Below are 24,645 nucleotides of genomic sequence, written 5' to 3' on the forward strand. Positions count from 1 at the left end.
TCTAAGGAGAAAGCTGTGATGCCCAGGGAGAGGCAAGTGGCTTAAGCTGCAGTCTGGCTAGGCCACGCCTCCACAGGATGACCAGTGGGCAGCGCAGAGCCATTCAATAGCTTGTCTTTCTTTGTAATTGCATGACAGGGACTTCCCTGATCCACATTACAAAAAAAAGAACGGTTTGCTTACAGTTATGAACTGCTTGTGGATCCCCTTCCAATTCCCGAATTGATCCCTAGTCTCCCATGTGAGGTATTAGGAGATGGGGCCCCACACTCAGCATGCATGTGCAAAGCGTGTGCTCTACACTGAGCTATGTTTTCCTTCCTCCTGCCTACCCCTCCTGTCACTATAGGCGCCATCACCTTTTTTCAGGCTATTTTTTCTGATTTATATATTCATTCATTCATTTATAGAAGGTCTTGCTAAGTAGCCCACACCTGCCTCCAATTCAGGATCCCCTTGCCTCAGCTTCCAGAGTATTGGGGTTGCAGGTGTGTGTCACTACACTCCCACTTCCTGGGAATTTATTAAGAGCCACGCCTTTCCCAGTGGTGGTGGTGCACACATTTAATCCCAGTGCTCAGGAGACAGAGATAGGCGGATCTCTGTGAGTTCGAGGCCAAGGGGAGTGGGGAGAGGGAGGGAGACAGAGACAGAGAGAGAGAGAGAGAGAGAGAGAGAGAGAGAGAGAGAGAGAGAGCCTTTCACCAGGATCATCCCATTTTATAGCCAAGGGACCTGGAAAGAGTTTTCTCCATTTTAGAACCTGCTCCCTGAAAGTACCCACAAAAGGCCTTCTCACCTGTCCTTCTCATAGCATCAAAGGCAGGCGTGAAATGTAAGTGCGATGTACAAACACTAAGTGCTTTCTGGGCCCTGGAGTACACACACACCAGGGTGGCACAGTTGAGACTGCCTTCGTCCCCTACCCATCTTCTTTCCTTGTTTGCTTTTAGCTGCCCCCCTCAGGGGTCCCCCTTGTCTGCTGTCACTTCCTCATTTATAGTCTAACGCTGGATATCGTTCAGGACGTGAGTGATGGGGATAAAGCTGGTGAAGCTGGGGGTGCGGTGAGTACTGAGTGGGTGTGGGGAGGAGGGGTGTCAGTAAGCACACGGCAGAAGAAATCCTGAAGGCAACGTGTGCCGTGCAGAAGGCCCTGTGGAGATCACCCGTGCCTGCCACCTGACTGCGGGTCTATCAAGAGCTTTCTGAGGTGACCTAGTCGCGGTCACCTCAAGTGGACCCCGTCACAAACCTCCCAGGGCCTTTCCATTTCATCCTTTCTCTGTCTTCGCTCACTGAAAGGGGGCAGGAGCCGTCACTTGACGAGAGAGTGAAGCTGCATTTCTTCATCTGACTGTTGAGCCCCAAATCGCCAGGCTCACTTATGAAGGTCCGTTGACTGTATCCATGCCAACAAACATCTGGGGCTCACAGCACAGACATCTGGCGAGAACCCTGGGGGAAATCTTCATGAGTGGGGGACGAAATGAGATGAGATCTAGAAGCTCCAGCAACTGAGCCGTATGTGTGCCTTGTGCCTTCGTCACCATGTTGAGGATGGCCACTGAGTGGAAATGACTTTGCTTCTTGATGGAGCAAGCCAGTTAACTTCTCGTTTTTGAAAGTGGAACAAATGTGTAATCGAGATCTAGGTTTTGCGGTTCTGCTGTGCTGTCTAGTTGGTACTGAGAGCTGGGGAATGAAGACCGTTTGGCTCTGTCGTGCTGGGGAGCTTGTGCATGTGAGCATATGCTCTACTGCTTTACTGAGTTACACCCCAATCCCCCTTGGTTTTGAAATGGGGGTGTATTTTATACCAACTGACAGAATACCACACTGCTGAGGTCCTGTGAAATAAAGCACTGATAAGAGAATGTTTCCTAACTCGGGATGGCATGAGATGCTGTCAGCCTGACCCCTGTTCTGGCCTTTGTTGACTGGGCAGAGGGTGTGGCCACATGATTTAGGTACTTAGAACACGGACAATGAAACGGAACAATGTACATCCAGCACCCCATGCTTTCTCCTGCTCTGGAGTAACTGACCATCTATGTGACTTGAGGACGCTCAAAGAAACTAAATGCAAGACTCCCACCCACGTCACCCTGACATCTGCATAGATCAAAGAGCAAAGAGGGAAAAGCCCAGTTTGTGTTACAAGTAGAAAAGGAAAAGGAACAGGAAACTGAGGGGGCAGAGCATGACGCCCTGGGTGCAACTTCAGCTGGAGAAGCTGTGTGTGTCTACAGTTCCAGCTCTTTGGAGGCAGAGGCAGGAGCATCACAAATTCAAGGTCATCCCTGGCTACGTGAGATTCTATTTCGAACAACAAACTTTAAAATCTAAGGGTACCTCTGGCAGTTCTGCCTCAGCTGTACATCCCTCCTGTGGTTGCCTGAAGTTCAGAGAATAGAACAGCTGCACTGGTCAGCCTTACAAACCAGGCAGTGGTGACTCACACCTGTAATCCCAGTAGCCACACTAGTTTGTCATAGAAACTTCAATCCCAGAACCAGAGAGAATTATAAAACAGAAGGCGACCACTCTCAGACATAGCCTCACTCTGAGATTCCTGGAGGCAGGATCGCCATTTTGACTTGAGGTAGAGGGAAGAGCCAGTGGCTGGCTGTTTTGCTCTCTGAAGTTCACAAAAGCTTTAGTTATTAAAATACAAATGAAATATCACTACATCTCCCCCCGCTGGGGCACTTAAAAGCCTGATGCTCTGATCTCACCCCTACCTGTGGTATCTATATCAGATGCTGGGGCGAAGGCTTTGGTGCTCAGGGGACTCCAGGGCACAGCCAAGGCTGAGACAGCCTCTAAGGTCTCTCACTTCTAACCCGCCCTTGGGCGACCTCAACTTGCTCTTGTTCCACTGTTTGTTCTGGAAACTTGACAAGAATCAAAACTCGGGTCCTGGGAGCCTAGTACCCAACCATGAGCAAAGGACAATGATTAAAGGTCTTCATTGAAGGCTGAGCCCCGGGAGACGCTGGCCAGGATATGTTAGGGGAGAAACATGGCAAGCACAGAGCACTGCCCTTGCTAATTAAGTCTGAGAGGCATGTGCTTGGCTTTAGAACCTGCACCTCCCAAAGAGGTCTGCAGACAGCATGGCATGGTGGCTCGAGCCTATAGTGGCTGTAGCTAGATGGGAAGGTTCATAAAGCATAGATTGCTGGGTACTTCTCACGGTGTTCCGATGTAGTGCTCCCAGCATTCCCATGTAGTGCTCCTAGCATTCCCATGCAGTGTTCCCAGCATTACCATGCAGTGTTCCCAGTGTTACCATGCAGTGTTTCCAGCATTACCATGTAGTGCTCCTACTGTTCGGACGTAGTGCTCCCAGCATTACCGTGCAATGTTCCCACTGTTCCAATGTAGTGCTCCCAGTGTTACCATGTAGCACTCTACCATGTAGTGCACCCTGTGTTACCATGTAGTAGGCTTCAGTTAGTTCCCAAGACAGCAATCTGAAATGCAGGTTGTGGCCTGAATAATTCCGTGCTGTGGTTTATAATGATCAGCTGTCCCCAACTGTCACTGTCCCTCAGCTTAACAGGTTATTTGATGCTATCTAGAGATGTAGCCTGGATAGCAGGGCGTGTGTTTCGGAGTCAACCCGAGGGCCTTGCTTCTGCAGCACACACACTCAACTGCCGAGTGACAGCCCTTGCCCCAACTGTAGTTCTTAAAATCTTCCTAGTTGCTCTGGTAAATATGCTTGCTGGGCTGAGACCTACTGAGCTAAATCATAAGCAAGTGGACAGAGTGTTAATTTTCCATTACTCCTGATGACAGACTTATTGACCATATACAGAAAGGAGCCTTAGGAACGAAGTGAACAGATATATACACCATTAAGCGGTTGAGGTTTTTCTAGCGGTCACTTTTAAAAAAAAATTAATTGTTCAGTATTTGTGCAACCTGATGGTAGGGTGGCCAGAAACAAAATTGGGCCAATGGCCATACCAGATGTCCTGGGTACCAGCCTGGTGGTAAAGGGGTGGACTGTGTGTGATACATAGAGGTTCTAGTGCCAAGCAGGACACCACCACTGGGCAGCTTTGCTCAGGGACCTCAGATGGTGCCCAATGCCCTGCCCTTTCCTAGTTCTCTACCCACAAAGCAGCGCCAGGTTATTATTATCCATGCCAGGTGGTGGTGATGTACACCTCTAATCCCAGCATTCAGGAGGCAGAGGCAGGAGGATCTCTGAGTTCGAGGCCAGGCTCATCTAGAGAGTGAGTTTTGGAACAGCCAGTGCTACCCAGAGAAGCCCCTATCTTAAAGGGGAAAAAACAATTATTATCACCTGGAATTATTCCCACCATGAATTTCTCTATGGTCTGCTCTTGGGTTGTTCGGTGCTCTCCTGGCCCCTGGGAGTCTGGTATAAACAGCTGTTTACAGACCGAATGACTGACAGAAATGTCAAATAGACCCATGGGGCTGGGACTGCTACTCCGCGGGAAAGCACACGGGAGGCACTGGGTTCCACGGCGGGCAGGTGGGTCTGGGGTGGCACTGTCAGTCACCCGTTTCCTGGCTACCAGGTTGGGTACCCTCCCATCTAAAGTTTTCCTCCTGGGACCATGTGGTGTGGCCCTCGTCACAGGATCAGAGCCCGAGGGTGGGTTCCTTTCCAAAGCTACTTGGACTGAGAAAAGAAAAGATGGGGCCACAAACCCTTAATGCAAAGCTGTAAGCCCCCTGTGATAAAAGACTGTTCATGGCTCTTGTGCCCCAGGGGTGACCATTCACATGTGAAGACCACACAGCTCCTCCCCAAATCTGCAATTTGGGCTACCTGGCCACTTTTTATACACTGAAATGCCATTCTAGCCTATAACACTTGCCAAGTCTTTAATAGATTAACATTACATAGAACAGAATAAGAAATTCTTACTTGGACACGGAGGCACATGTCTGCAACCCTAGCACTCAGGAAGCTGAGGCAGGAAAATCACAAGTTTGACCCCAATCGAGTCTGTGCACTAAGCTCTGGCTCTGCTGTCTGAGATCCGTGTAATTGGTTCTCTCGCATTTTTATTTTCTAAATCTGGCTATGTTAATCATAAATGAATAAACGAACAAACACAATTTTTTAGAAAGGGTAAGCTAACTTTTAAGTAAATCAGCCAGTGGTATCCTGGCACAAAAACAACCCATAGGCAAACCGCAGCAACCACTGGGATCTGGTTTCTGGAAATCACAACTGGGTGAGGAAGCAGGAAAAAGGAAGATGAGGCTAATTCACATAAAACAGAGACATTCCTGAACCAAGAGAAATCAATTGCATCTGATTCAAGGAAAAGAAACAGAGTCTCACTGGAGATGAAGCTTGGTAGGACACTTTCCCAGCGCGAAGGAAGGAAGCCCTGGATCTAGCCTCGGCACTGAGTAAACCAGGACACGCTGCGGCCTGCCTGTAAACCCAGCACTCAGAAGGCAGGGGCTGGAGAACTGAGAGCTCAAAGTCATCCTTGACTACAAAAGGAGCTGGAGACCAGCGTGGGGTACAAGAGAGCCTATCTCAAAAAGCCAATGAGACAAAAGACAGAGGCCAGCCCTGAAAGGCCCTTCTCTTCCTCAGCCTTCCGTCATTTCCCAGGCTCTCTGTCTGTGTGGTCCTCACCAACCGAGGCAGAGTCTCTCATTCTTTTTATGTTCCATACACCTTTTTTCAAGTTTTCAAAACCATTTTTACTAGATTGAAAGCAAATGTCCCTGGAACTTACACGCAGTGTGGTCCTCACCGGACTTCCCCCTAAAAGGTGGGTAACCACTGTCCTTTCTAAAAATGTTCAATGCAAATTTTATGGATCTGAAGCTGCTACCACTTTAAGAAGAAGGTGAGTACAGAGGCTTGTTCTCTCCAGTTCATGGTAGAGGAGGCAAGGACTGTTCCGAGTTGAAGATGCAGAAGGGAAACTCTCACACCTTAGAGGAGTTGAGACTGTTGTGTGGTATGTGCACACATGTTGTAAGCATGTGCATGCGCTCACCCACGCATAAGTGTTTGAAGGCCAGAGGTCAACACTGGGCATTTTTATCTACTATTTTCACCTCATCTTTTGAGACAGGATCTCCAACTGAACCTGGAGCTTGTCATTTTGGCTAGGCCGGCTCACCATCAAGTTCCTGGGGTTCACCTGTGTCCACCCTCACAACGCTGAGGTTACAGACTTAATGCCTCCATACCAGGCTTCTTATTGGCTGCTGGGTATCCAGCCCAGGTCTTCACACTCGCACAGCAAACCGTTCACCACTGAGCCCTGGCACTGGTCCTGGGACTGCTGTTTCAGTGTTAGCTATCTCATTGAGACAAGAGCTGGCTGGGTAGCCAAGGTTGGCCTCAAACCAACAATCCTCCTGCCTCAAAGTCCCAATTGTTGAGTTTATAGGGACGGGCCAGGATTTAGGCTAGTTAACATTTTGGAATGGAGTTATGAAACTGGATAAACTCAAAATGACATGGAGCCAAGTATTACTAGCATAGAAGCTGATTATAGCAAGTCTTGGCTGTAAGGTGAATTTCATGTCATTCTTTCACTCGGCCAGCCAGCACCACATTTACTGCTAGACCGGTGCCAAGCACTAAACTAAACCTTAGGTACTGGAGTAAATGAACCCAGGCCAGGCCCTGGCCTCCCAGGGAAAAAGACCAAGTCAAAACAATAACATCCAAACCTGGATTTATAATATCAATGACTAAAAACTGGACTGTGTTCATGTACAGAGACTCATGAGGATATGGACGGCAAAGAGATTTGTTCCATCTGGGGCTGCACTCAGGACATCTTCACAAATGATGGGGTCTCAGCAGCCCCTTGAACAAAGACAGCAGGAAAAGGTGTCAGAGTTGAGGACTGGGCACACAGGAAAGCCCAGTATTCTCACACTACTTGACACCTTTACGTGGTTGTGATGAGATGTGGGGAGGGCCAAGTGAGGAAAGAATTCAGGCCCCATTCACACTGATGTTTTATCAGACATCAGAGCATGGAGAGTCTAGCGCAGGAGAAACGCATGGAGGGGTGAGTGCAGGACAGTACTTTTGTGCTGCAAAACCATCGCACTGGATTTAGGTGAGACAGGGTGGAAACGAAGCTAGAAGCTAGTGGTAACGAGGCTGCTTAAGATGTGAACAGGGTGTCCAAGATAAGATGCAGGCCGGGTGCAAGCCACCAGGAAGCACAGAATGAGTTCTGTTCCAAACATGCTGAGCTAGCAGCACCCATGATGTACCCAAGGGGAATTGACATCAGGTTTACAGCTGGATGGAGGTGCCTGGGTAGAGGCTCCCAGACTACTTGGGAGCAACCTCAGAGCAGGATGGAAGTCACAGGTGAGATGACGGCCCAGGAATACGGATCAAGGAGAAAGAAAGGCAGAAGTGAGAAAGTGGAAAAGAAAGATCTGTAATCCCAAACTGAAAAGGATATCTACAAAAAAAAAAAAATAATAATGTCCTAAGACCCAAGGAATAGGGCTGATTTCGGTAATATAGCATTTAAAAGTATAAAGACCACTTGAGGCTCCATGGCCAGGGAAAAATACAGGGGTGGGGGAAGAGTGGATCCCAAATAGCCTATTGCTCAGATTGTGTTAGGTCCTGGATTATCATCTTTAAATGTTTCTTTTCCTTTCTTTTTAACTTTGTGTGTGTGTGTGTGTGTGTGTGTGTGTGTGTGTGTTTGTTGTGTTGTATTGTGTTTGCCTGGGTTCCCACACAGACCAGAAGATGACATTAGATCCCCTGGAGTTGGAGTCACAGGTAAATGTGAGTCACCTGATTTGAGGGCTGGGCTCCAAACTCCAGTCCTCTGCAAGAACAACAAGAGTTCTAGTGGAGTTTAGTGGCAGATGCCCTTCATCCCAGCAGTCAGGAGGCAGAGGCAGGTAGATCTCTGAGTTCAAGGCGAGCCTAATCTACAGAGGGAGTTCCGGGATAGCCAAGGCTACAGAGAGAAATCTGTCTCAAAAAAAAAAACCAAACAACCAAACAAACAAAGAGCTCATATCTTGACCCTCTCTCCAGCCCTATTGTTATAGGATGGCTTTAAAATGTCTCCCCAAATCCCATATATTGAAGGCTTGGTTGCCAGGTTGTAGCACCATTGCCTGATAATGGAATCCTTATTAGGACACTGGAGGCAGGGCCGGAAGGAGCTACTGGGTCCCAGTTTCCTCCCTGTTTCCCAGCTGCCCCACGGTGAGCAGTTTTCTCCACCACAGACCCCCCTGCCATCATGTACCTCCTCACCGAGGCTCACTGACCCTGGACTCAAACCATGACCTACAATAAACCTTTCTTCCTTAGACATTCATTTCTTCAGATATTTTACTTTGGCTTTGTTCATTTGTTTGTTTCTGTGTCTTTTTGTTTATTGGTCGGCTGGTTGGTTGGTACTGGGGTTCGAACCTAGGGCCTCACATATCCTAGACAACTCTGCCACAAAGCTATGTCCCTAACCTTGCTTGTATATTTATTACAGCAATAGAAAGCTCAGTAAGACAGACACGGTCATACTTGCTATAACTTCTATCCCTTACTCCCAAAGGTCAGCACTTTAGCTAGTGTGTATCCATACTTTCAAACACATTTATGACTCTATCTACACCGTGCATAGCATAGTTTTGAGCAGTTTAAAAACTTGAGATAAACACAACTATTCTTTGAATAATAATATTGAATTAAGGGTCTGTTGCCCAGGCTGGTCCCAGATTCCACAGTGCAAGCAATCCTCCTGCTTCAGTTCCCAAGCTTCTGGAACTGTTGACCGTGTGCATATTAATTTTTTAAATAATTTTTTGCATATTAATTTTTGAATCTTGTTTCTGACCAGCATTACTTTGAGACTGGTCCAGTTTGATACCCATAGCTCAGCTTCAACAAGATCACTCCTTGGCACTCATTCTAAAACTGCCATGTTCTATCCCCTTCTACTGTGGGTGGACATTAGGTTTCCTTTCTTCCCCTAGTTTTACAAAGGCCACAGTTAACATTGTGAGCCTGGTCTCTTGGCTGCACACTTCCGAGTGACCTGAAATAACCCCTTGGGATGGTAGGGTCAGAACATTTCCAAGCCAACCCTCTAGGATGGCTGTACCGAAAAGGTCCCCTCTTCAGCAGCCCGATCCACTTAAGAAAATGTTTCCGGGGGGTGACAACTGGAAATACTGGATGAAGTTAGAGAAGCAGCCTTTAAATGCATAAAGAAATCTCAAGAAAGCAAGGGTGTCATGTCTGGAGGGGCAGAGGTCACTGGTAATTCCAGCACTAAGAAAGTCGAGGTAGAAGGACTGTGGGTTTGAGCAAGTCTGAGCTACAGAGGTAGACCCTATTTCCAAAAACAAAACAAAACAACAATTACAAACAAACCCTGAACAAACAAGATTACGGTGGAAATGAAAACACAGAGTCTACCTGGTCAAGGAGATTGCCTCAGATAGATTTGGGGTCTGGGGACTTAAAAGAGCATGCAATGCTTTTAAGGAACAGCTATCCAGCAGCTGTGTCAAAAGTTAAAGCTAAGCCGGGCTGTGGTAAGCACCACTTTAATTCTAGCACTTGGGAGGTAGAGTCAGGTAGATCTCTGTGAGCTTGAGGCCAGCCTGGACTACAAGAGCTAGTTCCAGGACAGGCCCCAAAGCTACAGAGAAACCCTGTTTCGAAAACAAAAACAAAACAAAACAAACAGACAAACAAAAGTTAAAGCTATACCCACCAGGCCATGACCTAAAGGGTCATGTCAGGATGGATAATAATATTCAACACTCAGTGTCAGCTGGGACAGCCCCAACCCTGTGGAAGCCAGGCCTCTTCAGACCTTCAGTAAGGTTTAGTTGTCTTTACCTTTCTCTCTGGCTACCTCCCTGCCTCTATAGTTACTCCCTGTTATATAGTGGCCCCATTTTTGGTTCTGTTTTGACAGTTTACATCTCTCCAGAGGTGTTACACCCTCCTCGTGCAGCTCTCAGAGACTGAGTCCCACTGTCTGCCTGTCCCACGGCTGAGGTGAAGCCCAACGTCCAGTAATAGACTCCTCGAAGCGCAACACAGCCACGACTTCATTCCCAGTGTGTGGTAAAGAGGAGGCTGCTGCACTTTCCAGGAGTTAGGGGTTGGTAGAGAGAATCTGGAGTTCAGTTAACCAGGCAAGTCATTCCCTGCATGCCAGGCTCCACCCTCAGGGCACTCAACACTTTCCTCATGATTGGGAAGTCGAACATCCAGCAAGCAGCAAAATTCAGTCTATGTAAATGGTAGAAGGAAACCATCCAATGGATAACAGCAGACACAAGGTGAATAGAAGGGGCAAATAGCCAAGCTTAAGTAAAAGCCAAGGAATACATACATATGTCAGACTTTCTAGAAATGCAAATAATGATCACTAAAATCAAAAGCTCAGTGGGCGGGTTAAGCTGCAGATAGCCCTGCAAAGTTCCTGTTTCTCCACGTCGTGGGCTGTACTTGAGCGAGGGTGGTGCAAACAGTAACAGCCAGTTACAGGGCACGCTTTCTTCCCAGAACATGCATCCTGAAGGCCCTCCTTCTTCGTTTCCTGGAATCTGGACCTGCAGACACTTTTAAGCCCCATCCTCTGTTTGGTTTGGTTTGCTTTGCTGTTGTTTTGGTTGCTATTATTGTTGAGACTCTATGACCCAGTTAAGCACTGACCTTAGTCCTTCTGAGTTCCCACCCCACCCCCGTGCTGGGATCACAGGCATCAATATCAGTATGTGTCTTTTTCCCTCTATTCTCTTTCTTTCTTTCTTTCTTTCTTTCTTTCTTTCTTTCTTTCTTTCTTTCTTTCTTTCTTTCTTTGTCTTCTCCCTCTTCTCTCCTCTCTTTCCTCTCTTTTCCTTTGTTGTAGCTTTATATCCCTAAGGGTGTTGTGACCCTGGAGTCAGTTCTGAGCTGTGCACGGGCCATTCTTTCTCTCCTGGTTCCCAAACCCCAAAGCCTCTCACCTAGTGACTCTAGCATCCTGGTCTTTTTCTTGCTCTTAACTCACAAGCTAGTCTCCCGCGTCTCTGCTCACCCTGCCTCTACTCTAGCTCCTGCTTCCCCCCCCTTACAGCAGCCCACAGTAAACTCAGCTCTCAACATTGCTCTTCCTGTGGACAAGCAAACAAATCCAGTTCTGATACTAATATTCAGAGACCACAGAGATGGGTCTTCCTCTATACAGACCTCAATTCCAGCTTTCGGAAGATCCTGCACTGGCTGAGATGTGTTGTAGAGACTTCTTTTCTACTGTGATCATTGATTTGGACAAAATCCAAGGAAAGCTATCTTTCTTCTTCCCTCCTGTTCGTTTCTCAGGGGATAATTTCACTTGAGATGGTTCTCAATTCTGAACCAGGCTGTCCTTCAGAAGGCAGGCTGACCCACAGGGAATGAGGCCAGCCTCCTGCAACTGTACCATGTCATCTTGCTTGTTTGTTGCTGGAAAGGTTTTGTTTGGGAGTAGACCTCAGCAGATGCTTGCAATAAAGAGAGTGGTACTGTCCAGGAGATTGGATTTTTCTACTAAACATCCACAGACACTCTATTTTTTTAATGACTGAAGGTGTAAAATAAAACTAATCTAACTCATATTCTTAAGCACCACTGGCTCAAAAGGATATGCATAGATTACTTTAAAATCTAAGCTTTAATGTGGAATAGCCTTTCCCTGGACTGATGTCCTAGTACGCAGCCTTTATCATCTAGCTTTCTGCGAGTGGTATTTTTGCATCTGTTAGACACTGGGGACACAGGCAGGGTCCAAGCAGCACGCTTAGAGATGGTCTCTGCACAGTACTGCAACCACACTTTCAGCTCTGACTTCTGGCTTTCCTCTGTGTCACCTGCTCTCAGGGCTCTGTGGTTCCTGAAGATCAGCCTCATAGGCATTCCAGGGATGGCTTTGGTAATTCAGTAATTAGCAATTTAACAATTACTGAGTTCCTAGTGTATGCTAAGCTCTGACAGAGTTTAGGAAAATCAAAGACAAATAAAAGACAGTTTTTCCTGCAGTCCTCAAGGCTCCTTTTCGGCTTCCTCCCAGCTCTAAAGCACAGGGCACAAAACAAGTATGGACTTCCCGTCTCACTTTGAAAGTAACACACACACCCCTCCCGTCCTACTTCAGACCCCAGGGCACACCACCTAAAGAGTGTCCCACAAGGGAGGCTGGGAGGCTGGGAGAGGCGTACCCACCCACCTCTACAGAGCTGCATCTCTGTGACACCAATACCTGATGACACCATCCAATCTAAATAACAACAGCACATTTTCCTTCTGCTTTAGACACAGCCCTTCCCTAGAAGCAGGCGTTTTTTTTTTTCCACCCATCCCCAGAAACCATGGGCTGCACGTGTATTTATTTGCAAAGGGAAAGTCAACACAAGCAATTGAGAGAGCTTGTTGTAGCAACTGCCAAGAGATCCGGTCAACGGCTGCTCAGCCTGGAGAGTTGAGGTACAGCACTGTCTCTCCTGGTCATCACATCAGCCTTTAAAAGCAAATATTCGTGAGTAACAATGGGTGCGAAGGAAACATCCCCTATGGAACCAAGATCAAAGAAAACCAGATCAAAGAATTACCTGGTAACTCTGAACAACTCTCTGAATTACCTGGTAACTCTTCTGGTAACAAAGAACGGGCGCCTGGTAACTCCTTTCCCATTTACATCTTTTTCCCACATCCTCGCCAAGAGTAAAGTTCCATACCCGAGTTGCTCCCCTCCCTCCCACAAAGAGGTTTTTGGAACCAGAAGAGCTCTTAGCTATTAAAGCGAAATCATTACTTCTGTCTTTTAGCAGACTGGAACATTCTTTTCCACGAACTGCCAAAAAGTTTATGGTTTTCTTAATATGCCCTGTAAAGCTGATTAATTACAGGAATCATAAAAGGCAAAGATAGCCAGGGGTTTGGAAGAAGCGAGAGGGCGCGATGAACGCAAGATCCGCCCTCCAGTCTTGCCCTCCCAAACACACTTCTAATTTTCTTCGCTGTTAAGTTTCACCGAAAGGATTAAGCTTTCTGGGTGGGACCCTCCCGACCCTCCCCGAAAGAGTTCCGTAGCTGTTGGCACCCACAGGCTTCCTTATCCTCGTTCCCAGCTGGAGGTCGCTTACCCTGGTCGGAGTGACCGAGCGCCAGTCCTAGGGCCGAGACCAGGGCAATGCACAGCGCCGTCATGTCAGCTGGCTCGCCTGCGCTCAGGATGCTGCGGAGCCCCGGCCGCCCTCCGACGCGCACATTTCCTGTTTCCTGCTCCTTTGGGTCGGTGCTCACTTGAAGGAGAGGTGTTTGCCTGATTTTTAGGAAGTGATGTAACTCTGCAGGAGCCTGTCAGACTGGCAAGGGTTGCAACAGACGAGCTGCTCGCCCAGCACTGATTCAGTTAGCACCTCCCTAGCCTTCGGGAGTCTGGGCCTCCACCTTTCTGCCCCTGAGAACCGAGTCCGTTGCTCAGGTGTCATTCAGCATCGGGAGGGCGCCTGACCACAAAGGCATTCTTACTTGGCAAGTTTGCATATCTCTCTGGCGGATCTCTGGAACTGTCCAGAGCCTTGGATAGCGCTGACCTGAACTCAGTGCTGATGGCGTTGTCTGAAGTCAGCGCTGTCTGGTAATAGCCATCAGCCACATCGTGTACTATGCACCGGACTGAGCCTCGTGCGAAGTGAACTTTTACATGAAGTAAACTTAATTTTCCATTTAAACAACTTCACACACTTAGTTGCTGTTGGGATGGACAGCACGGGCTGTCCAGACAGCAGAAAACAGCCAGTCCGTTGCTCTGCAGCAAGCCAGGCTCATACCTCTGCCCCCACCCTTCAATGCCTGCTTCCCACACCGGTCCCATTTGGACCTACGGACAATACTGCGCCTGCTTCCCTGGGAGAAATATCTTTGCAAGGAAGACTCTGCACACGCTGTCCAGGGCCTGACCTTTCTTTAACATGACAATGCATTTTTCTACGGGGCTGTTAACCAGCAAAACAGGATTGGATAGGATTAGGATAAAGCTAGAAACCCTACCCAATGGAAACAGTGTAGAAGGAGGGAGGGTCTTTTGCATACTGGGGCGGCTTGGAGGCTTTGGAGCCCTTCCCTCCGGTGGATTAGCACCTACGCACACCACTGATTATGGCATTTGTTGTGATGCCTAGAGAAAGGGAAGCCAAGAGGCAAGCGTCAGATTCCTCTAAGGCCCAGTGTCATCCTCCTTCCCATCCTGTCCCAGGGGAGCTGCAGGGCAATTGGGGCTGGGGTTCCTCAGTCACTGACACAGCCCTGAACTTGCTCTTTGGCCCACAGTTTTCTGTGTCTACCTCAGTTCTCATTCACACGACAACCAATGTGTTCATGGACTTACAGCATGCATTTTGATGCCTTAAAGTGATGATTAAAGCCCCTCTTGACATACCACACTTTTGCACTTCGGAAACAACGCAAAGGAAAATAGATGTGTTCGAGATGAACCGGGTGAGCGGTTTGACAGCAGCAGAGAAGGAACCACTCATTGCAGCCTCACTGAGAGTCAGTAGGGCCCTGGCTCCAGACACTGCGGTGTAGGGTTTGGGTGGCAATTATTCCAGTGGAGTGAGCTTTTCTTCAGCTGTGACACACGCCTGCAAAAGAGAAGACCCGGAACTGGGTGTTCCGCGCTGTATTTTGCCGCTGCCGTCCTCTCAAACACAGCTTTGGCTCTTGCGCTGACGCACACATTGGACAAGGGCAAGGCTGCCTGTCCGATTCCTTCCAGCCTGGGGTGGACACACAGCTTAGCTCCCACGCACAGACTAGGCGTCATTTCTGGGTAGCGTGAGAGTTACTCTGTTAGAATGACGGGCCACCTGAAGCCAGACTGCAGAGAAACCCTCCACAGCATGTCGTTTTCAGCTTCTGACCTCTGTGCTCTCCAAGACCCTCAGTCTGAGGCAGTGGATCTCAAGGGGGAGAAATACCATCATTGATCGGAAAGTGGGAACACCCCCGAGATCCACCCACTGCAGCTAAAATCGCCAGGGACTGTGTGGCAGAAAGGGGCTATTTGCCTTTATTGGTTCTCATTTCACCAACCATTAATTTTGGAAAGCGACTGCCACGGTCTCAGATTAACTTCTGGTACACACTCAGCAGGAAGCCAGGGCCTCAGTCTTCACCCCAGGTGCTGATCTTTGTGACTGGCAGGTCCGCGGGTGCCTGAAGACGGCTGTGGAAGAACAAGAAGCCAAGGGTCATGGTGTCTAGGAGATTCCCGAGGCCTCACCAGGCTCAAGGGGTCCCAGAGGTGAGCCAACTTCTAGCTTTTGTTCTAAGGTTGCTGACTCCCTTCCCCAGAGAGTGACTTTTCCTGCCATCTGTTCAATCTACAGAAGAGAGTCCTTGCCCCTGCCATTGCTTTCTGTGTGTGTCCATGGACCACAAAGAATGAGGGAGCCCAAGGACTCTGTTGAGAAGCATAAAGCTATCGCTGTGAATGCCAGCCAGCTTTCTGTCCACAGTCCCCTTCTGCCCAAATTGTGTTCTTGCCAACATACCCAGGTATGTGCACACACACAAACACACACACACACACACACACACACATGTGCCATGTAGTGTTACACATACGCAACGCCACCTCACACACTCATGTGCAAACACAGTGGTACACACACCACACACAGGTGTACACATGCTTGTGCACACCCCCCCCCATGTCCTCATAAATGCACTCAAAGCTCCCCCTCCCCACACATTCCTACACACCATGGAATGGAGCAAACAAGAACAAACAGTAGCCAATTAATTCCAAGCTCGTTCTAGCATGGGAGCTGGCTACTATCTTTGGTAGAAACTTTTAGACAGGCCAGGGCTGGGAAAACTTCCCAGCATATCAAATAGAAGGCAGCATGCAGGCAGACTCTGTGGAAGGTTGTTGGCCAGAGAAACTACACCAAGTTCAGGCTGTTGTCTTCAGCAACTGGTGAACAGTCTGCCCTTGGCTTCTTCAGGATCAGACTGCGGGATAAAACTCAAGGTCTCTGTCAGATGGTGACCTTCCTGCAACTTTGCTTTGTAGCAGGCGGCCTTCTGATTTGACTGCTGGAGACAGGAGGGAGGTTTCCCGGGATGTCACAAGTCCAGAGTCTGAGTGCTTTTGCTTATGATCTGGTATTGCCATCTGCATGTTCGGCCTTCTATGATCACTCCGTGTCTACACTCACATACGTCTACAGTGTTCTCATGCTCCCAAACACCCACACCCACACCCACACAGGTGTACACATGCTTTGCTTTCCGGACCATTTTTCTGTCTCCAGAAAAGGGGCAGGCAGCTCCTTGGTACTTACTAATCAGGAGCAGGCCCTCAGACAAGGTTACTGATGGCAGCAGAGGCTGTAAATCCTCTCAAAGGCAGCTTGAAAGGAGAGGGGGAAACCAAGGAAGGCCCCAGAACCAAAGGCATGCCAGAGAGAGCAGGTGGGAGTAAAGACTGGAGCAAGAAGAGAAGAATAAACCCCAGCGTGTGCAGAAAGCTTCAGTGTGTGGTGAGTGGAGTAGCAGGTAGGAAATGAGACTGACTTGCTCCCTGCCTTTGGAGGGGCAGCACCTGACCCTGCATGGCCAGCTTCCTCCTGTCAAGTCTAGCTGCACTATGGAGTCTCTGTCTACTGCCAGCCCTTGTCCTGTGCTTTTTGCTGGTCATCTAGGGAGCTGATTCCTTGTGAGACAGATGTGGGGGACTAACCTCTCCCTGGGCTCTGGGCATGTGTTAGGTATTATTTATTTTAACAACCGTTCGAACTCCTGTTTCTTGCTGCCAACAAACACTGCTTCCAATGCTCATTTTCTATAAGGAAGCAAAGATGCAACGGAACAATTTGATACTCTAATTAGCAAGTACCGAACCCTTTCTTGCTGGCTAAGCCGCCCTGAGCGAAAAGACTATAGCTTTTATAGCCCGCTGGGCCATCCTTATGCTAGCACCAGTGATCTGAACATTTCACAGAGGACTAAGCCTCCTGGATCATTTCCACCTTGACCAGAGGGGGATCTCTTCCCCTGGCAGAGGGACTATTATGATTTGGAGGTGGGGGGGACAAGACCGTGTCCTATCCAAAACACAAGCCCCCGCAACTGTGATTGGTTCTAAGCCAACATCTGTGACTGGCTGAACAAATGGGTGTGATGAGTGTGAACACTCCCTCTCCCTCTCATCGTCTGTGACCACAACAGCAGGCTGCTTAGGCTCAGTCGGGGAGTCTGCAGCCAAGGCTTTCCTAGGCTGCCCCCCAGCACTGCAACATTGGGGTCTGGAGGGATCTTGCCGTCCCTGCTTTCCATGGTGTTAGAGAAGACAGGCAATGCACCTTTACAGCTAAACAAGCATCCACCAAAGATGCAGTGATTCTGGCTTGGTTCTGTAGGCACGATGGACCCTTTGTGTGTGCATGTGCACAGCTTGTTCCCATTGGACAGCTAAAGATCTTGAAGACACCACACGGGAATCCAGCACACTGTGCTGCGTGGTGCGTGACTGTTCTCCCACGGCTAGAAGTAGAGAGCTGACAGGAGAGAGAAGACCGCTTATAAAAGGATAAGGGGCTGTCAGGGGCCAGAGAAGAGAATGCACAGGCCCTGGTCTCCGAGACGATTCCAGGGAGATAGATGTCATATCTTCAGAATCGGAAGGATCTCCGGCCCAGGACTAAGAGTGGTAACTCTGCTGTCACCAAGGGCCAAGAGTTCCAATACCCAAGACCACAAAGGAACAAGGGAGGGCGCCACTCAATGTTGCTCCCACCTGCTTGCTGCTGCTGCTCATGGCTGCTCAACACTGAGAAGAAAGGAAGCTTGTGATAGTATTTCTTAACAGTGGGCTTTTCTAGAATGGACACCTACATTAGAGCTATTTTGAGTAACTTAGCAGGGTTCAGTCCTGGGCTACACCCTAGAAGTACTGAGTGACAGTCTCCGCGGCGGCAGTCCAGAACTAGGCATGTGCAATGATGTTGAGGGGGTTTTTAGACAGTAAAAATAAAGCTGAGAAACCTGCTCTAGAGTTTCATTATTAGTTCCTGGGGACAAAAAATAATGTGTTCCTTTTCTCAACAAGCAGGGACTAAACAGCACCGTTTTTTCCTTCTTTGCCTCCGCTGAAGGGGGCTTGGAACTAAAAGCAAAGCTTCCTTCGTGTGCCCGGGTTTCTTTACTGGATAAGCTTTCAAGACTTTCAGATAAGTGCTTCCCCAGCTCCTCTCCCCAATCTCTCCCCCAGCTCCCCTCCAGAAACCCCTCCACAATTCCCCTCCCCAAACCCCCAATTCTCCTTCCACAACCCCCTCCCCAACTCCCTTCTACAACCCCCTCCCCAACTCCTCTTCCAACCCCCAAGCTGGCCCCCAAGACATCCCCCCATGAGACCCATCAGAATACAGCAAGAAGCTCTATCTGATTGTACCTCTAACACCACCCCCAACAGTCTTAGTCATCCGTGACCTCCCACGCCTCTCAGAGGGAATTAAGCCTCCCTTCCACTTCAGTTTCCCTTTTGATTGCATCTTCCTGTCTTTCCCACAACTCCCATGTCTTAAAACGTTCTTGCAAGTGAGGCATACCTAGTATTGATGCAGAGGTCTATTCTAGACCATGCATGCTGATCTAGGATCTCAGTGTCGTCTTCTTCTCTTTTCAGTGCTAGTTTTGTGTGTAGTAGGAGGGATGGACCCCAGCACCGTGTGCACACTTGGTAAGAGTTCCCCCCAGTTCCTTTTTTCTGTTTCATTGCGCCGTCCACCTTTCAAATAGCACATGGTACCCCAGCCAGCTAAATCCTCAACACCAACAAAACCCAAAAATATAAACACACCAAGGTTTGGGGATACAGCAACGGTCAAAGAATGGAAGAAGCTGTTACAAGGAACAACTCAAATACCAGAGCACTTGTGTGGGCAGTGCCTCCAATAAACCACACTTCAGAGGATGTTGTACCCACAGAGAGAGGAGTGGAAAGCAATGAATGGGTAATGTTTCTTTTACCGAAATATTCCAGGGAGTGCGGCACAGCGGCAGAACATTCGCTTAGCGTGCAAAAGGTTCCATCTCCAGCACTGCAGAAGAAATGAAAGAATCTCTTTCTCCCTTAAAGAAATACAAGATGTATCTGCAACAAAATGATAAGAATGCATACATTCCAAGTTAAACTCACTCTTTGTTAACTCTTTGTGTCTGGGCTGGAGAGATGGCTCAGAGGTTAAGAGCACTGGTTACTCTTCCAGAGGTCCTGAGTTCAATTCGCAGCAATCACATGGTGGTGGCTCACAACCATCTGTAATGAGGTCTAATGCCCTCTTCTGGCCTGCAGGCAGGCAGACAGGTCACTGTATACATAATAAATAACTCTCTCTCTCTCTCTCTCTCTCTCTCTCTGTGTGTGTGTGTGTGTGTGTGTGTGTGTGTGTGTGTCTGTGTGTGTGTCTGTGTGAATGTGTGTGTGTCTGTGTGTTGTCTGTGTATCTGTCTGTGGGGGGAGAGTACACACTATAGCCCACCCATACAGGAGTTCAGAGGACACCTTGGAGTCATTCTCTTCTACCATACGGGTCTCAGGACCATATGGGTCTCAGGGATCTGATTCACACCGGCAGGCTTTGCAGCAAGCCCCTTCACAAGCTCAGCCATCTTAACGGCCCCAACCAGGTTCTTGAGCCTGCCCAGCATCACCAAGATCTATAGATAAAAGGGACACAGCGGCCCCCACACCGAAGTGAAAGAGCGAGAAAGGAGGAAGCAAAGCAGCCTTAGACGGTAAGCATGGTGGGTCAGAGACTCTCACAGTTGTGAAACTGAGGGAAGAGGAAGGAACCGAGAGCAGAAGGGGCCGTGAGGTGAGTCCTTTCCGGTCTGCCGAACAACAGGTGCAGAGCTTATCTGAAACTAAGAACAGAAGTTTTCAGCTTGGGCAGTGCGATCATTTCCATTAATAGCCACACAGGATGCCCAGCTCTGGTGGCAATCGTGAGCTTCAGCACCCAAAGGTCAACAACAACTCTCCCGAGTGGCAAGGAGGCATGGGCTTATATATCTCATGATATGTACTCTCTCTGTAAAAACTGGTGCCCCTTTCAGGGTACGAATTGGTGCTCCCTTTTCAAATGACCACTGTCTGTGCATACCCTCGTGGGGCCTTAACTCTTCCAGGCCCCGGCTTCTTCAGGTTGGGCCAGGCTGCTGAAGGCTTGCTCTCCTCACCGAACTGTGAGTGGAAGAGACAGTATGGCAGGTGTGGACAAAAGTCCGTGAGACTCCTCCCAACTGTGTACCCGTGACCTTGTACTTTCGGGAACTGCCAACTCGAGCCCCAGAATGTGATACTGACTTCAACGAGACCAGAAATCTGGAATCCAACTTGGGGCAGCCTGGCTCAGCTGACCGTGAGCCTGAAGATAGCTGCTGTTGATGAGGAACTACGAAGGCCTTTAGCTTATATTTTGTACGGACTTAGAGCAGCCACAGCCCTGGGAAAGAAGGTTGTTCAGCTCAACAATGTCACCTCCATCCCTCCTCCTTTGGGGGCCCCTCCTTAACTCAGAGCCAGCTGCTTCAAACCATGGACAGTTGCAGGAGACCCACGTTCCCAGAGGCAATGACTGGAGACGACGTTTGCACTGAGCTGGTGACCTTGGTCTCATACTCTGGTTGTGTAACCTAGACAACCTCCGCACCCACGTGCTTCAGGAAGTGGGACCTTGTCTGGATTAACTGGATCACTTCCTTCTCCTCAAGGCCCACAGCAGGGCCTGCAGTTAACCAGGACACAAAGAAAGAGCGAGACGGGAGGGGCTGGGTGCAGATCTGGGTTAGAGGTCTTGCCTAGCATGAACCGGGGTCTGGGTTTAGGCCCTCAGTGCCTCAACAAGAAATAATAAAGAAAAATTAAAGATTCTAAAACTGGCTTTTATTCACATGCCTCTCTCTCTCTCTTTCGTATGTGTGTGTGTGCGCGTACACTTGTGTGTGTGATCCTTTCTTTGTGTTTGCACACCTGAATTTATAAATGCACTGAAACCAAAGCTTCTCGCCATCCTCCTCCTGCCGGGAGTTTAATTCCTGAGCCCTTGTACGGGAGGCATTCAGCAGAATGAGCTCTACTGCACAGCCAGCCTATGTCTTGCTTTGTTTCCCCCCTGGGAGAAGAGCTGCTTGTTTCTACTGCATAAGCCCGTTAGTCTTCTCTCCTCAGGGTCCTTGACAGAACACCTCCTTGCCTCTTGCTGAAAATAAGCTGACAAAATAGGATGGAGGCTTCACGGCTTCGGGTTTTGTCTAGGAATATACCTGGAGGAGTTCGGTCTGCCGAGAGTGGAGGTCAGGCCCAGTACTTGCAGCTGCTAGGGGGCCAGGACCTGTTTTAGATGCTCAGGGAACACTAAGTGCTCTTCTTTGACCACCTGTGGGTTTAGCGTTCTGCCTGGGGGTGGAATAGAAGGAAAGCACTGTCTCTGCCTATCAGTGTTAGCGTAAAAAAGCAATGGGAAAAAAAATGCTTGCCAAAGCAAAGAAAACTGGCAAGATAGCACCCACCAGGATAGACAGTATCTCTGTGTAGGGAAATGGAACATTGGGTGGGAGGGGCAGAAGAAGAAAGAGAAGTAGGAAACAGTGTCCTCAGAACTCTTCTGTGCTATACAAAAATATAACAACAATACCAGGTAGTGTTTGTGTAAGTGTGTGCGAGTGTGTGTGTGTGTGTGTGTGTCTGTGTGTGTGTGGTGGTAGTGGTAGTGCTGTGTATGTGCAGGTATGTGTGTGTGTGTGTGTGTGTGTGTGTGTGTGTGCTGTGTATGTGCAAGTGTGTGTGTGAATGTGTGTGTGTGTGTGGTGCTGTGTGTGCAGGTGTGTGTGTGGTCTGTGTATGTGCAGGTGTGTGTGCATGTGTGTGGTGCTGTGTGTATATGCAAGTGTGTGAGGGGTGCTGTGTGTGTGTATGTGCAGGTGTGTGTGTGTGTGTGCTGTGTATGTGCAAGTGTGTGTGTGAATGTGTGTGTGTGTGGTGCTGTGTGTGCAGGTGTGTGTGTGGTCTGTGTATGTGCAGGTGTGTGTGCATGTGTGTGGTGCTGTGTGTATATGCAAGTGTGTGAGGGGTGCTGTGTGTGTGTATGTGCAGGTGTGTGTGTGTGTGTGCTGTGTATGTGCAAGTGTGTGTGTGAATGTGTGTGTGTGTGTGGTGCTGTGTGTGCAGGTTTGTGTGTGGTCTGTGTATGTGCAGGTGTGTGTGCATGTGTGTGGTGCTGTGTGTATATGCAAGTGTGTGAGGGGTGCTGTGTGTGTGTATGTACAGGTGTGTGTGTGTGTGTGTGTGTGTGGTCTGTGTATGTGTAGGAGTCTGTGCTATTGCTCCCACACAGAGGTCAGAGGACAACCCTGGATATTGGCCCCTGCCCTCCACCCAGTTTGCAGCTTCACACATCAGATTAGCTGACCCACTGACTTTCCGTGGTTCTTCTGTCTCTGCCGGCCTCCTGGGAGGGAGGCTCTGCGGTTACAGACACTTGTACTGCCTTGTGCTGCCTGGCTTCTTTAAAATGTCAGTCTGCAGACCTAAGCTCAGGTTCTCAGGCTTACAGGCAAGTGCTCCCCCAGTCCGAGGAGTCGCTGTTTAATTCAGTAGCAGGAAATGAAGTTTTGCTGCAGAAGATCCTGTAGAAAGAACCCAGAGAAGCTACTGTGCCTGTGTGTGGACAGCTACAAACACCTCATTATAAAGCATTGGCCAGTACAGGAAGCATGCTGACGTGGACAAAAACAAGCCTCATTTGTTGGTTGGCCAGAAAAGACCATGATTGGGGTAGTAGGGGTGAGCGGCTGTGTGCGCCAGAACGAAGTCAGTGAGTCTCAGGTAGGGCAGTTACCTCCAGAGGCGTCTGGCATATTTCTGGTTGCCAGAACTTAGTGATGTCACTGGCATTTAGTGGGAGGCATTCCACAACACCTAGTCCAGCCCCCTACAACAAAGGGTCATCCAGCTTGAATTGCCAATAGTGCCGAGGTGGAGAACCCTGTGGTGGCTGATTGGAATGGTGAGATGCATCTTTACATCCATTTGCTCCTTGCCACAAGTCATGCAGTGGGCGGGGCAGGCCGTGGGCAGAGCAGGCCGTGGGAGCTCCAGGACTAAGGGAGGGCGCAACAGCTGCAACCCAGATCTCGGGCCCCAGTTCCACCATCTGCTACCTCTCCTGAGGGACCCCAGCCCCTCAGTAACAGAACTATGCTGTGCTCCCCTCCTTGGGTTCTTTGTCTCCTTGATAAAAGGCTTTAGAAATGGATTCAGAAGAGGCTTGAGGACAATGTTATTAGCGTTGAAAGGAAAGCATCAGGGCAGGCAAGCTGTGGATTTTGGCAGCCACCAGGAGGAGCAGGGCGGAGAAGAGGAGTCAGGAAGGAGACACAGGGCAGCGTGTTTGCAGCGGTGATCTGTATGGAGAGTCATGGCAGCAGGCAGTTACATGGTAAAAGCAATGCCACGCGAGAGAAAGCCCAAAGTGACAGAGAGAACATCCATTACCCAAGAGAAAGAGGTAGAAAAGGGAAAGGGGGGAATATTAAGAGAGAGAGAGAGAGAGTAGACCTATCAAAGCTGCAAGGCCAATTGTCACTTAAGCAACTGCATTAATGGTGAAAGTTCTAGGGAAGGAAAAGGACGATGAGGGTATAATTATTCCTCCCACCCCTTTAGCATGGCTTTAATGAATCAGCCTTCGTGTGGGGTGATCTCTTGGCCGGGTGATTGATGGGAGCTGCTGTCACACCTCTGTGTGACTGTATATATATAATCTTCCAGGCAGAAACTAGGAGAGAAAGTACAAAGAACAAAGCTCTCTCCCAGCACTGCTGGGCTCTGGCACGGACAGAACCAAGGACGTTTTCAGCTTTCAGCCAAAGGAAGAGCGGTTTACTTTGGGGATCCTCGGCCCTGAACGTTCTAGCTGCCTCCCCCATCCCGTCCTCATCACAGCCGCTGTTTGAACTGCATGGTTGGGTGAAGATATACTGAACTCCAGGCCATGCACAGGGAAAGAGGCAGTGTAGGAGCAAAAGCAGAAAAGTCACAATCCAGGGCACAGTCGCTGGGAGAAACCGATGAAAAGTGAATGAAATATCAGTAATATTAGCATCCAGACACACCTGCCCCTGCCCCTTGGGACTGGACAGAGTATGTCACCCCTGCACCCACGGCAAGCAGTGTCCTGGCTCTGTATGCAGGCGTAAAGGTCCCTCTAAGTAACAAGTTCCACCCACTCCTGTTCTTTTTTCTGATGCTCTTCTGAAGAGGCAGGCTGGTCTTTGCCTCTATCTATCCATCCATCCATCCATCCATGCATCTATCTATCAATCATCTATCTATCTATCTATCTATCTATCTATTTATCTATGTATGTATCTATCATCTATCTATCTATCTGTCTTTGTCTATCTATGTATCTATCTGTTTGTCTGTCTGTCTATCTATATCTCTCTGTGTTCTATCTGTCTCTGTCTCTCTCTTCCTTTCCTTTCCCCATTCCCTTCCCAATAAAACTTCCCACATAAACTCTGTCTGCATGTCGTGTCTGTCTCTCACCCACCACAGTGCCCATCGGCCC

General features: G+C 48.9%; 1 protein-coding gene across 3 annotated transcripts in view; it reads right to left on the reverse strand.

Moving 5' to 3' along the window:
• The window catches only part of Tmem154 (transmembrane protein 154), a 44,862-nt gene extending 26,093 nt beyond the window's left edge, over positions 1-18,769 (reverse strand). The window contains exons 1-3 of one of the 3 annotated variants that reach the window (XM_048424488.3): positions 18,619-18,766; positions 15,095-15,227; positions 14,439-14,643 (exon numbers count right to left, since the gene is read on the reverse strand). In XM_048424488.3, the coding sequence (XP_048280445.3) occupies positions 14,439-14,535 (97 nt within the window). In that variant the 5' untranslated portion in view covers positions 14,536-14,643; positions 15,095-15,227; positions 18,619-18,766. Of the gene's footprint in view, positions 1-13,140; positions 14,406-14,438; positions 14,644-15,094; positions 15,228-18,618 lie in introns of those variants that run through there. The other 2 variants (XM_048424484.3, XM_048424486.3) reach the window with 2 other exon arrangements.
• Between the last annotated feature and the right edge of the window lie 5,876 nt (positions 18,770-24,645).

The sequence above is a fragment of the Myodes glareolus genome, chromosome 20 (genome assembly GCF_982192425.1).
Source record: "Myodes glareolus chromosome 20, mMyoGla1.1, whole genome shotgun sequence".
In the NCBI taxonomy this organism is placed as follows: domain Eukaryota; kingdom Metazoa; phylum Chordata; class Mammalia; order Rodentia; family Cricetidae; genus Myodes; species Myodes glareolus.